Below are 14972 nucleotides of genomic sequence, written 5' to 3' on the forward strand. Positions count from 1 at the left end.
CCATTCATCTAAAATTTAGGACTAGGAGCTGTGCTGAGAGAGCAAAATATTAAATAACCGTTCTTTAGCCTCTCAATGGGACGGCCATTCATCTAAAATTTAGGACTAGGAGCTGTGCTGAGAGAGCAAAATATTAAATAACCGTTCTTTAGCCTCTCAATGGGACGGCCATTCATCTAAAATTTAGGACTAGGAGCTGTGCTGAGAGAGCAAAATATTAAATAACCGTTCTTTAGCCTCTCAATGGGACGGCCATTCATCTAAATTTGTTGACGATAATTTCATCTGTGAAAAATTATCTGTGATCTACGTTCTGATGCTTTACAAAACAAACATCAAAATAAGCATTCAAAGAGAACGTCCATCTCATTCTAGTACACCAACAAGGCCTAAATGCGCACACATTCACAAAGTTTGTGGAGTCCACATATACTGCCCCGTGCAGTGCGTGTGGACCCCACCAGTAAAACTCACTATAACCATGGGAAGTAATTTACTCACAGCAAGCATCTTGACCACAGGACTCTCACCGGTCATGACAATGTGTACAGTAAGACAGGGTTGTTAAATTTCCTAATAGAAGAAAATTCCTGAACCCTGGACTCCCAAGGAAAATGTGGCATACTGTCACCACCAAGAGAAATGAGTGTCCTATTGCATACACTACCACGTGAGTACTATTTTGTTCACCCTCCTTAAAAGAGGGCGAACATTACCTTCCCTCTTATTGGTTGAAATGGTATAAATTCTACCTTGCAATACACTTTTTGATAAGCATGACATCACTTTGTGGTGGTATCAACACCATTCCAACCAATAAGAAGGAGGGTAATGTTCATCCTCTTTTAAGGAGGGACTAAAATCCTACCAGGTGCGGAAAATTCAGGTGCCATTTACTGAATTTCAGATGCCAGATTACACAGATTCATGCTCAGCTGGTACTAGAAAGAATCTGAATTCTACCATGGAAATACACAGCTGGAATTCACCCCCAGGAACAACCTCCATCATCAGAAATAAGCCATGTCCTTCCATGTATATGTCATTTCCCAAAAACCATTTATACGTTGTCCGGACTTCATGGGTTTGTACAGAAAGGCAAGACTAGACATGGAGACTCATACTAGTGTTTGGCACTATTTTGTGGGTCTATTTACTGAGAATTAGTTGGTGGAATAGGATCACTGACATGGTAATTTCTAATTGACCGTACTACTCATTGGTTTGTATAGGGGCCCATCACTTCTGCACTGAAGAGTACCAATATGAGATAATTGGTGTGGAACATGGTATTTGGAGCAAGCAATAACTTTCCCTCCTCAGCTAACCAAGGAAATACGAGATAAGTACGAATCAGTAAATTTTTATCTACAGCACTTTCCTCGAAGATTACCCTTTTGAATCACGCGAATGACTTATTATTCTACCCATGGAATGTCTAAAGAGTATGCACATTCTATGGTTGAAAACAATAATCAAAAGGCCACAACTGAGGATGAAAACGATGACCGCACAATTGCTGTATATAAAGCAATTTGAAGTATCTTCATTAAGGGTTTCCGTGAATCAATAAGTGAAGCACCGACCTATTTCTTTGTAATCAGAGAGTTGATAGTTAGCTGAGTTCTACGCAAAATGGAAAATGTTTCCTCTCGCTCCCTACTCTATTTAAGTTGAACTTTTGATAGCAAAAATGTGTTTTGTAGATGAGAGCTAAAAGGATAACAACATAGTACAGTCCCGAAGCCAAAGGAAAAACCTTGCAGATTAAACCCCGAAAGCAGTGCAACTCAAAGCCGCAACACCAAGGATAAAATCCCTCTCAGGGTTCAAGCAAATGTGGATAGGATATTCTTCTTCAGCGTGAACTCATCAGCCTTAGTGGCACTGATGGCCTGCACCAACAGAACAGAAATGATTTCATAAAAAATGCAAATCAGTCCCCAAAGTTGATGTCTGAAGCGCTATTACAAACATCATACGCGACTGTACATCCCAACCAGCAGTTATCACCCCTTACAGTAGTTAACATGAACAATACTCCAAGTTAACTCTGCAATTGCGTGTGCTAAAAAAAACAATTATGCCGTTTTAGATGGATAAGAGGTACGGGACGGGGAATCAAGGTATAATTGAGTTCTTGCCATAATTTTAATGTTTGCGGCTAAGGGTCCTTTAAAGAAAGGGATGGAAGTTTTAGATATGGAAGCTCCTCTAAGTGCTCTGAAAGGTAGAACTGAAACGGAAGCTCCTTTATTTTAGATAATGCAGGCTTATTGTGAATAGTCTTTGTATCATCCAAGAACTCTCACTCATGGGCCTGATAACTGGGTAATGGATAATGCAGGCTTATTGTGATAGTGCAGGAGCTGCTGCTGCTGCTGCTGCTTTGCTTTCCTACAGTTGCGCACTCGGTACGAGATGATTCTAATAACTACTGCCATATAGGTCTATTTGTATTTGTATGTGCTGTGACAATGGATGTATTATTGACTTGAGAGTTTTGAAGGCCACATCTTACAAAGTTTTTGTTGGGTATTCTGAGGTCTTGGTGATGGTTAGATTTGGTCTATATATTAAGTTTGTAGATAATTGTTTCGTCTGGGGTTGGCCCCTTGAAGTGTGTACAACTATATAGTGGGTGTATAATTCCAATCTTAGAAAAAAGTCATTTATGAGAGAGGCAATACATAGTTTGCGGCAAAAAACTAGTATCACAGCCATCTTGTTTGTCATGAACAGCCTTCTAAACAAGGGCGATTTATGCCTGTGTGTGTACAAGGCTGTGAATGGAAGCCAAAAAGGCCACTAACTGGGCCTTGAATAATGTTCTAGGACGAAAGAAAGGAGATTTGGTCATGATGATATGTAAAGCAAATAAGTTTCTTGTGCCTGTTTAATGTAACAATCTGATACAGGGAGAGCATTATGCTAGTGGATGCGAACGCAACCACCATATTATAAGGGCAACTAAAGTTTACCTTGTTCAGCATGCGCTCCACGCGCTGGATTTCATTCTTGGCATAGTCAGCACCTTTTTCCATACAGCTCTTGGCAGCTTTCAAGTAGATCTTTCCATACCTGAAACAAAAGCAACAAATAAACAATAGAAAACACAAAATACATAGCATACAAATTATACAATGTATCCCAATTCCAATTGTTTCTCATTGAGCAACAGGACAATCACTAATCGAACACAAAACAAAACTCCGACGCAAATAGTTGCAGAAAAAGTACACTGTGAGGTCCAGACTTATTTATGCATAGGATGAATTGGAGCGACAGAGTGCACTTTTATGTGTCCTAAGTCTGTCTTTAGACTTTCGGATGTTCTTTAAGCAAATATATAACCTACAAGCCAATATCACCACCTTGCAGCAGAACCCTTGAGCTTCTCAGCTTCCTCCTCTATTCGGCCAAAGATGGCTTTCTTCTCCTCACTGCCAGCGCTAACAAACTCCTTCACCAAAGCGTCCAAACTCTCAACTATGCCAGCCTGAATAAAGCATAACCGTCTAGTCAAAGGAAATTAAGAACCAAAAAAGGAGAGAAAGAAACTAATCGGTACGGAAATGTGAATTATTCTGCCACTAACTTTGTCAGTAAGTTGTCCTTTTGCATCACGACTGGTTCCGCACTTCTCATTGATGAAAGTTACAAAGTCATCTAAATCTCGGCCACCATTGTAATCTTCACCAGCTTTGTTGCTCTTAGGAAAGAATTTCAATGTAGGAAAGCCGCTCACACCATATCTGAACAAGCAATAGCCAATCAGATGCATAAGGGAAGAATTATGACAGCAAGATACAAAAACGTTTATACAGTAGACAACAAAATTGTTGACAAATTTATGCTGCATGCATGAAAAAAAAAAAAAAACTTATTTAAATATGGCTACATCATATTGACTAAAATAAGAGGAAGCTCAACTTGTATTGCAAAAAAAAAACAAATTTCTACGCGAAAAAAGGGATCTCTGGTAATTCTCCAATCTGAACTCACTTTTCTCCAAGATCCTTGTGTTTGTCAGCATCAAGATTGGCAATTACAACGTCATCCTCAAGCTTAAATGCTGTGGCAACGTTTTCATAAACCTAAACAACAGACAGAAGAATGAAGTGAGGGATCGATCAACGTTGTTTATATGCTCAATCTCATATTACATATAAAATGTAAAACAATCCAAGGGAAACACTACAAATCTACTTACAGGAGCAAGGTTCTTGCAATGGCCACACCTATAAAAAAAAACACACCTCCAGTGGTTAATGATCCAAAGGGTATAAAATTGGATATCAAATTCTAAAATTCATCCCTAAGGGAAACCACTTAACCTAGTAAGAAGAAGCACTAGAGATAAAACATTTACTCTTACCAGGGTGCATAGAACTCAACCAAAACATCCTTCTTTTCATCCAGGACAACCTCATCAAAATTATCAGCTGTTAGAACCACCACATTTGAGGGGGCTGCAGCTATCTTTACATTAGTCCCTGACAAAAAAACAACAATATAATGTAAAGTATTTAACAATTGGAAATCCAAAAGTTTCCTTAATACGAAAAATTTAAATAGAATGGCATCCTAGCTCCACATATTAATCTTATCTCCCGGCTACATCACGTAATGACTATGATTCCCATTGCAACTTGCAATACCATTCACACCATAACACACAAAAGCAAAAGAGAAAAACTCTTTACGTCACACTATCGCGTGTGGAACTAATGAAGCAAAAAGGATGGATTTTTTGGTTTTCTTATATTGTACACCTTAAACACCGTTGAAACAAAACCAAATTCAACCATTAAGGTCCAAGTTGTGATGATTAATTTTTAAAGATATGAGAAATTTCACAAAGAAATCATATGAAACACAGCTTCTCAATGGAAGAGACACGCCACAATTTTTAAGACCAAATGTCAAATTTTTAGAGCCTCCTACTAAAAGCTTCGCTTCACAAATACTCAATACTATATTCTAGATTATACAGTATATGTCCAACTCCCGTTCTTCAAGACAAAACATTGAGTCACATGGCTCACATCTCACATGCAAGTTAGGATGCAATACAAGTCTTGTCACTCTCCGCAAGTTTTACACGTAAATCAGCGGTCCAGCGTACTCCCACATATCCAAGGAATTTGAGGTTAACAATGTTTTTGTGCAATTGTGCCCAGCCACAGATCCCTATACCTATCAGTGAAAAACCTATAAAAGAAAAAAAAAACACACACACACAAGAAGATTTACAGACACTAATAGGAATGAATTGGTTCACAAAGTAGACTATTACCTCCTTCACTATTCACAAACTCAGCAAGAGCTTCAGCATTTCGTGGACCTTCATACCTAACAATTAACAAATCCAGGTGAAATGAGTCAAACTTAAAATATAGATGGGTTTGGGGACCTATAATTTCAAGAGCATATGCATGTCTGAAATCTTCAAGCTCCTTCGGTGACCTAAGCTATAACAAAACAAACGAAGATAGGAAGGACAATAACCATGAAAGCATATACATACTTTTTAGGCTCCAAGGAACCTTTTGGAAACCATTGAATTGTGGGGTACCCAGAAACACCATATTTGCTACAGAGGCTCTTATGTTCATCACAGTCCACCTGCAGCAAACCACCCAACGAACTACATAAAACATCCAAACTAACTTCCATTGATCAAAACAAAAACATTGTATTAAGGTGATCTATCACGCGTCTTCCAAAGCATTGTTGCACTAACTCTTCCATTCCTACTGCTTTACACATTCTACTGGCCAAGGGTAAGGGTATAAAAATGTTTCTCCAACCTCGTAGCCAAATTAGACATTTGAATCCTCCAATTCTTAAAAGGTTTGAAGTAAAAGAAGATTGACAATATTTAAATTCCTTGCCACTCATATGTACTCCAAATAATTAACAGCATCTTACATTCTACTCCTCTATAACATACTAGAGAGTTAAAGTTCAAGAAGTATCACATATCCAGCCCAACTTTTGAATACCTATAACCGTGCCAATATTCCAATATTCATTTTCTATTGAGGTCTTACACTTACACCTGCACCCTCTGTTAATAATTAATACCCAGTCCATTAACATAGCCAAATTCGACAACCATGAAAAGTAAGGTTCGTTGCCACGAAAATATTACACGGATGCAAATGGACATGCTGTTAAGCCTTACTATGTTAAGTCAACAGCTTTACATATTTTCATGCAACAAGCAGCACTGAGAAAGCCAAACTAAGGTTTAAGTCAACCTTTCCAATCACAACAGATTTTGCCTTCTTGAAACTTGTTCCAAGCTTCTCATACTCAGGAGCAAGCTTTTTACAGTGGCCACACCTACAATTGAACAAAACCTCAAAGAGTTTAGGTATACCATCTTCAGATTAGCCAACTAGACATCGATTAAAAGCTACTGCATAAGGAATAGCAGCAACGCTATTATCACTCTCATGCAGAAAATGTAAAAGAGAGACAAATATCAAAGTGAATTGAGAAATCAGAGTTCAACAAAAGAGCCCAATTACTTAATACATCCAACAAAAAGGGGAGATCAACTAGTAGAGATATTTGGAAATAGGAGGCTCAAAAAATAAACTGAAAAATAATGCAGTAAAAATGGGACGATCATCTTCAAAAAAACAAGTACACTACAAAACTCTTTTTTTTTTCTTCCAAATCACCCCAAAACTTAAAGCCCGTTTCCCAATTCAACATTTGACCGTGTTTGTAAGATACTAAGATCACATTCACCATCAGTGAGAGGCGATGAAGGACCCCTAGTTGCTTCCTACCGCAGTGAGGCATGAGTGCTGGAAAGTGAAAGAAATAGCAATACTCCAACTCAGCATAAAAGTTAAACACGCAGATTTTTAACATAGCCAGGACAAAGGTGGTGTCTAGTTAGCAAATTGACAGCATTCTAGCCACTTAGCCGAAACCAAAGCTGATTGATCTACAATCTAACGGCAGCAGTAGTCGTAAAACTGTTGTAACTACGAGTCAGATTGCGCCAAAATTAAAACTATAGCGATTACAAAAGACTCTAAACACCACCATACAAACCCAGATTGTCAACTGCTTTATCGTTCAATCGAAAGCATAAATTTAACCGAGAACTTCTGATTCAACTCAAATACAGGTCAATCAAACCCAAATTATCAGCCCGAATAAGCACGGATCTAATCATCCACGTACAGTCAACAACATCGCCAAAGAATTTCCAAACAAATCAAAAGAACCCATCAAGCACGTGAAACCAATCTGAATTCCCATCAACCACATACATGAGACGTAAACAACGTAAATACTACTTATAAACATAAATGGGGATGCGTTTTGCATAATACCAAGGAGCGTAGAACTCGACGAGAGCGGCTCGATCTTGGCCCACCTCCTTCTCGAAGTTGTCCTCCGTCAAGACTACCACTTCGTCGGCGAAAGCCGATGAGAGTAGGAACAGGGCCAGGACGGCCAAGGGCCAGCAGATCTGCGAGCTCGACATTTCTTGGTGGAATCCAAAATGTTGATGAAGAAAACTGTTTGTTTAGCTGCCGATGGAATAATAAAAATGGGGAAGACTCTCGGGCGTTGACGGCTTCGTCTCCAGTTTCGTGAGTTGACCCGTTTCCTCAACCGAGGGGACCCAAAAAAGAGAAGCGAGATTGGGGTGTTGCGAGAATCGAACTCACGACCTCTCGCACCCGAAGCGAGAATCATACCACTAGACCAAACACCCTTTTTGATATCCGAGGTGTCTTTTTAAAGATTATTAACCCATAGCGAACAGCCTTTTGTCTTCCCTTTCCCAATTTATCTCCGCTCATTCGAAATTCCTAGGGTTTCTCTCTCTCTCTCTCTCAATTGATTCAGTTGGGAACCCTCAAAATTGCATCAACTTTCGCGGGTGGTAGTACTCGTCGAGATAGTTACCAGGATGGCTCAGCCCAGCAACCATGTAAGCTCAATCTCTCCATGTTTTTTTTGTTTTTTTATTTTTTATCTATTATCTATGCAGACAAAATTATGCTTCCATTGCTGTGTACACATGATTATTATCGGGATTTTATGCACTACACATTGGCCGTTGCTGTTGTTTCAAATAATGATGGCTGAATACAAGAATCTCTCTTATGGACTGTTTTTTGTGTGCAGCCGGTTGGGGTTGACAACACTTTTAGGAGGAAGTTCGATCGAGAGGAGTATTTACAGCGCGCTCGCGAGCGCGAGGAACAGGTCTGTTCGTCCCTTCAAATTAGCTTTTTTTTTCTTTCTTTCTTTTTGAAGGAACAAAGTTTGCCCCTTTATTCCTGCATCTTTCTCTTCATTCAGTTTCCTTTGACTAACTGTGGTGTTTTTTTGTTATGTAGGAGGCTGATGGTCGGTTTAAATCCAAATGTAAGTTAATTGGATTACCGAATTCTACTGCATTCATACATTATGCTCGCATTCTATGGTTTGTAGTTTGAAAGCTCTAGATGGTTTATATTTGGTTCTCTATGCATATGCTAGCTAGTTTGAGTTTTAAATGCCGGTTTTGTGTGTATGTAGCAAAAGGTCCTCCAGTACAGAGGAAACCTTTGAAGCACAGGGATTATGAAGTGGATCTCAATTCTCGCTTGGGAAAGACTCAGGTTAGCTTCTCTGTCTCTCCCGTATTAGGAGTGTATCGTACTATTGTTTAATTGCAGTTGAGTAGGTAATCTCTCGATTGTGGTGTTAAATGACATATAGTGTTTCATTGTATTGGTTGCTCTAAGCCTTAATACATGGTTTGATTCTGGAGAATTGTGCAAGGACATGGGTATATTACTTTATTCATTGGAAAATTCGTTTACCACTGTGTTTTTCTCTTGAAGTACTTTAGCTACCTTAATTTTTAATGCAGTGGAATCACCTTAACTTTGTTTTGGATTAAAGTGCCCTGTAACTTTTTCAATGATCCACTGGAAATGTCAATCCTATTTCCGATAGGGGCAGTTGACAATTGAATCCGATTTTCCCCATTCGAGGCCTTGAGGAGGGTGGTCGGTTCTGGTTCTTCCGCCCCTTGGTCTACGCATATCAGGAGCCCAGCTAACGCTGTTCAAAATCCTTTTGGTATCGAAAACACTGTTCATACCCTTTCAAAATTTTCATTTTCACCAGATCTATTTTTGCCACAAATCACATCTCTCTCTCTCCCATTCCAATCACTCTTTCTCTCTCTAAAACTTACTCACAGGCCACAATCCATTTCCCATTGAAGGGATATGCGTTTGTGCATTGTTCATATATATATTTGTATATATGTAGTTTTACTCGCATTATATACAATTCTGTTACATTGCCCACTCAATCCCACATTATGAATGCCTACAATTACAAGAGTGTGCTCTGTATCATCCAATCTCACTTCACGAATGCTATCAACTTCTCATGCATGGTTGGCTGGGTGCTTTAAAACCCATATTTTGATTCTTTCTCGATCCTTGTCATGGCATCATTGGTAGACACTAACTGAAAGTGTGGGATGGTTGGGAGCAAAATCAGTGCGAAGGATTTGCTAGCTCATTCATTGGCACGAATCAACATGTTTCCTTCCTTTGGACCCTATTCCACGGATCTATGTCGTTCAACCGAACAACCATATCGTATGAAAATGACAGAAAAACACCAAGTTAATTTTATGGCTCTGCTTGCAGTTTACCTCACAGTAATTCATCTGAAACTTAGCAGCTTGTACTTGCATGGATTCATAGTAATGAAAGGTTGCTAAAAGATATCAAATGTCTCTTACTCCGCTGATTTCATGTTTGGATGATTTGAATTGCTGAAGTTTTTTGGCCTTGTCTGTCAAGCTCCTAGGATCATTCTTGTGGCATTGATGGTAAAAGTTTGGATTTTTTAGAAGCCTGTGGGCTGTGGCTGTAACTTTTGGGGTGGTGAAATTTGTTGTACTAGTAAGTTAATTATTAGTTTCTGCTATTGTGAGAATGGTTATTATTTCTTGTCAATCTTGAAGGCTTAAACCATTGAAACAGTTTTTAACTTCTTATGTTGGATGCAAGTTGTCTCTGATTTTTCACTATTATTACACATGCGTCATGATTCTTCTGTAGTTACTAACAGATTTAATTACTGTCTATGCCAGGTCGTTACGCCAATAGCACCTCTAAGCCAACAGGTATTATCGAACCTCTTACATTATAAGCCACTCACTGATGAAGTTTTGTGTATATTTTTTCTCCATCTTTTTCTTGGATTCGCAGTTTGCCATTATTTGGTAGTTGTTGAATTACCCGCATTATTATTATTATTAGTATGATATCCAATTTGAACTCTTTGATATCAAGATAAGCTATTGCACTGTTTTTAGTTCTAATGAATAGCTTTGGCAGACCGCATAGTCATGTTGACTGGTATTAGTCTGTTGCAGTCTTTATCCCCACCTATGGTTGTTTACCCTTACACTTGTTACAGGGAACGATTTAGCATGTATTCCATGAGAGCCGAATTCCAAAGTTCTGCTTGCCTGTCCACCACCTTATAAATCAGTGTTCTAAAACAAGGAATTAATCGGCAATTAATCACTGATTAATATCTGGCGGGGCCTATCCGATTAGGTCCAATTAACGATTAATCGCCGATTACTAATTAACATGCACCGATTAATCGCTCGAAGGTGGCCGACCGCCCGACTAGCGCCAAGCGACTTTTAGAACATTGTTACTCTCTCCGTCTCAAAATATTTGTCCGGTCCGCAAAACGGAGTCTTAAAAATAATACGATTTTTGCAAGAAAAATTCAAAAGTTTTTTAACAACTTACTAGATATCAATGACTTCTATTAATTTGTGAAAAAAGTTTGAATTTTTTCTTTAAAAAATTGCATTATTTTAAAGTTATTGTTTTGCGGACTGGACAAACAATTTGGGACGGAGGAAGTATAATTTACTCCTCTAGCAAATCTTTTCACCTGTTCTACCTTACGTTCACAACTAAGACCGCAAATCTCCACGCTAAAAGCTGTACTCAAGATGTCAATTTTGTGCGCTGACATTCTCTTCTCTAGCCCTCCAAGTCCACAAATCTTAGGGACTTGATTTACATGCAATAATAGGCTGATCCAAAGAGCACCATCATCCTTGAGGAGCCTTTTGCATTCCAATTCACGAGATGGGATTTAAAATTCTTTCCTAGGTTGACCCGAAGACTCTTTTTGAAGTTGGGAACCAGAATGAGTAGTGAGAAGGCAAGCCTTCTACTTAAAAGAAAAACAATCACTTCCTTAGTATTGTGTTCTCCTTCCTTCCTTTGAATTGAAGCAATCCTTTCTCAGCCTCTAGCAGCAGAGTGCCATTGATTTCTTCTCATATCACATTACTTTTGGGCTGTGTAATTCGGATCAAGGATTTTTTTTTCCTTTTTCCCTGAATGTAATACCGTCATCGACTGTAATGTTTTTCCAAATCATGCTCTAGCAAATTGATTGTTCTCTAGGAAAAAAACAGTAAAAAGTTTGGTTATATTCCTTCTGGTTCGTTCTATTCTGTATGGTAGAAGAATTATGTTCTATAACTTGGATGCTTTGACTCAATCCTGTGAATCTCTTTGATTTTTCATGCTGTGATAAAATCAGTTTGTTTTTTTGTTTCTTTTTCTTTTTGATTTGCAGGCAGGTTATTTCTGCTCAGTTTGTGAATGTGTGGTGAAGGATTCTGCAAACTTTTTGGACCATATCAATGGGAAGAAACGTATGTACTCATGGATATGCTATCTGATTCCACCAGGTTTTTGATTGAAGAAGAATTACTCTGTGTTTGTAGTTTTCTTATGGTACTTTTGGTTTTGCTTTCTAGATCAAAGAGCTTTGGGTATGTCTATGAGGGTGGAACGGTCCTCTCTTGAGCAGGTACGTGGTTACAAGTATTTTTATTCTACAGTGCTACAAGTGAAATTTGAGAAAAGAGTGAATAAAAAAGAAGCCGAAGAGGTATTATTAGTTGAAGGTTGGTAATACTCCAGCAAACAAGCATGTTGGAGGGCATTTTGCATGTGAAGAGGAAACCACATTAGATCTCTCTCTATAGAAACTCCAAAAACTTTTCTGTTCGAGATCAATTAGTGTCGGTAGACTCAGTACCAACAGTGCATATGCAACATCTAGTGCTGCGCTTACGTAGGCTGTCAGGTGACATTGCCCGAGTCAAGTATGTCGCAAGTCAGTCACAACCAAGAATAATTTACCCCATTCTAAAAATCAAGAATTGGAGCAAAGTCGAGGCTAGTCATTTTTCAGAGCGAAAATAGACTCTTGCACTATACAAAAGATGTGATTCCATTTCTATACTTGTTTTATTTAGGTAGTCATGCTTTTGTCCACTGCTGGGATGTCACTAAATTTGTCATTTCGAGAGTGGTAGCAGTCTTCTTGGGAAAGGAAATGCATGTCAGGGTAGTGGTGGCGATCTTGCTAGACATGTTGGAGTTATTGTAACAGGCAATAATCACATGTGAATTGCTATGGCTAGTATTGAACCATAGTAATTCACTGCTTGGTGCTTTTGTTTTTGGTTATATAGCAAATATTCCATTATCTTGTCGTAAATGAAATAAATTGCTTGGAGACGTGCTATAACCTGACTAGAAGTTTCTTAATGAAAAAAAGGGACCTAAGCTATATTGATCTGTAATGAGTATTCGATGCTTTGCAGATAAAAGGAGCTGATAGGCATAAATAAAGTCATGTCTGTGTAATGGATTTTTGTTCACTTGCGCCTTACAACGTTAAATAGTCTAATACTAACAACCGTTGGGAGTTGGGACCCAACCTCTCACTTGATAAGGTTGGAGTAGCATGGAAATAGTCCTGGGATGGGACATCCCGCAATCCTTTCTACTCATAAATGCTTCGGTATTTAGTGAATGCAGATTATTTATCTGGTCCCAATGTTTCACTTTTGGCAAGAATTGAATTCCCAGTGGAAGTTTGTTAAGACTGTAATTTTCTTATGGTATGCAGGTGCAGGAGCGATTTGAACGTCTCAAGAAGCGTAAAGATACAGAACCTTTTACTGAAAAAGGTAACGCTTGAAATCATGTTGCAATAAACATGCCTGTTAGAATTTAGGCTAGTAGTAATATCAATTGCCCAGTTGTCAACCGTAACACATTAATAGTTAACATGTTTCCTCAACCCACTATTTTTTATCACCAGTGCATTAGCACCTTTGAAACTAGTATGTGTCTGGGCGGTTTCACCGCTCATTGCCAATTTGTTTTCAGTTGCAAGCCAAAATAACGCAAAACGCCATATGAACAAGTTGACTTGCAAAACTGCAACAGAAGTCTCCAAAATGTGTGTACACTCTCTTGACAACCAATGTCAAAAATGACCAATAAAAATAAAATAAGTTAAGATAGTCCAAACTCAAAAGTAATCAAACTATAGTTACTATTACGCTTTTGATTTTGCGGTGAAACAGTTAACGTATTTTTTGCGGGCTTTCCCAACTTGGAAAGCAATCCAGAAATTGAAGAAGCATTAGAGGACTAGGGTAAGGACAAGTGTTTCTGTTGGTTGGAGACAAGAAGGGGAAAATACATGATTGATACTCTCCTCTCTTTTGTAGACCTTGATGAGCGGATATTAAAACAGCAGCAAGAAGAGGAGGAAAGGAAGCGCCAACGCAGAGAAAGAAAGAAAGAGAAGAAGGTTAGTTCCACATATATGGCTCATTATCACTAGCAAGTTTTGCAATGCTACATTTCATTCTGGTGCATTTTTATATTGACATACTATTGCATGATGTGAATTGTTTATTTGCTCTCTGGATCAGAAAGAGAAGGCAGCAGAAGAGGAACCTGAGCTAGACCCTGATGTTGCAGCTATGATGGGATTTGGGGGTTTTGGCTCATCCAAAAAGTGATTAGGCTTGACAATCCATCTTTCATTCAAAGATCTTGATTTGCCAACTTATGTTCAGAGGCCATCATCGATAATATATTGAAGAAGTAAGGTTCCCCATGTAAATTGGTCTGATTGAAAGGGGTAACTGCCTAAAATTGTAGCATTCATTTCTTTAAGTAACAAATAGTTGGACTTTTCTGATCGCCATATCAGAAAGGGTAACTTTTGAGGTTCTTATCATTCCTTTTGAATGTAATATCTGTTGCTGAAAGTATCGGCTTTGGCTGCTGTAATAGCCCTTTGTGCTGGTGCGAATCATTCCCAATTTTTTATGCTTCGTTTCGGTGGATATTTATTTTAGTGGATAATATGTTGCAAAAAACTGAGACGTTTATGAAGAAATAGAAAATGGTGACCAAAAGTAGGAAAAGTACAACTAATGTTAGAAGACAAAAATTCAAGAAATTTAATTCACATGAGGATCAAAAAACATCCAGCTATCAACAAAACCAAGGCATGTATTCTGGCTGGTTTGGGAATCCCCAGTGAATCGCTTGTATCCCTTTGTATATATTCTCCCACATTGAAGTTCCCTGCAGGAAAAGAAAAGAGAGATAAAATACCTGAAGTCACAATATGAGAGGCCAAAAGGGCAAAAGCCATTTCTACCTGACACTGTTACTCTCATGCTATCTTTCATAAAGGTAGTCTAGCTGCAAAAAGTATACCCTCATCTTATGAATTCATTTGCTTATTTCTGTAAAATTCTAGTACTTACAGCATGGATTGTTCGTCCCGAAATTCCGTCCCCCGTTTCTCAGTGCATGAGGCACAACAGTGCCATGAAATTTGTGTGTTTCGAAACTCTTAATACATTGAGTCGCGATAACATGGATGTTTTTGGGACAAAGGAACAGGTTGTGTCCTGTGTCGTGGAGCAGGTGAAAGTCTATAGCATCTCTTTTACTTCTCACACATGGTCATATTTTGTAAGGAAGAGTTCATCAAGCTCCATCTGGGTTTGCTGAAGAGCTTGCTTGGGGCTAAGTTCAGGAGTGGGAAGTCTATCC

General features: G+C 38.6%; 2 protein-coding genes and 1 non-coding gene across 3 annotated transcripts; 1 reads left to right on the forward strand and 2 right to left on the reverse strand.

Annotated features, from left to right (window-relative positions):
• Window positions 1–1490: 1490 nt before the first annotated feature.
• On the reverse strand, window positions 1491–7698 carry LOC131307457 (protein disulfide-isomerase like 2-1-like). Its single transcript, XM_058333959.1, has 11 exons — window positions 7362–7698; window positions 6267–6351; window positions 5531–5628; window positions 5300–5355; window positions 4379–4496; window positions 4214–4241; window positions 4006–4097; window positions 3599–3755; window positions 3375–3499; window positions 2982–3081; window positions 1491–1895 (listed from the first exon to the last, which is right to left on the reverse strand). Exons 1-11 carry the CDS (start codon window positions 7514–7516, stop codon window positions 1830–1832), a joined length of 1080 nt encoding a protein of 359 aa, XP_058189942.1. The 5' UTR covers window positions 7517–7698; the 3' UTR covers window positions 1491–1829.
• Window positions 7679–7750, reverse strand: TRNAP-CGG (transfer RNA proline (anticodon CGG)). The gene has a single exon. It is a non-coding gene; the product is annotated as a tRNA-Pro (tRNA).
• Window positions 7751–7803: 53 nt separating this feature from the next.
• Window positions 7804–14418, forward strand: LOC131307458 (uncharacterized). The gene is made up of 10 exons (XM_058333961.1): window positions 7804–7969; window positions 8167–8247; window positions 8382–8409; window positions 8563–8645; window positions 10145–10177; window positions 11668–11746; window positions 11852–11904; window positions 13015–13075; window positions 13625–13707; window positions 13832–14418. The coding sequence occupies exons 1-10, from the start codon at window positions 7949–7951 to the stop codon at window positions 13919–13921; spliced, it is 612 nt and encodes a 203-aa protein (XP_058189944.1). The 5' UTR covers window positions 7804–7948; the 3' UTR covers window positions 13922–14418.
• The last annotated feature ends 554 nt before the right edge of the window (window positions 14419–14972 follow it).

Source organism: Rhododendron vialii, chromosome 11a (assembly GCF_030253575.1).
Source record: "Rhododendron vialii isolate Sample 1 chromosome 11a, ASM3025357v1".
NCBI lineage: Eukaryota > Viridiplantae > Streptophyta > Magnoliopsida > Ericales > Ericaceae > Rhododendron > Rhododendron vialii.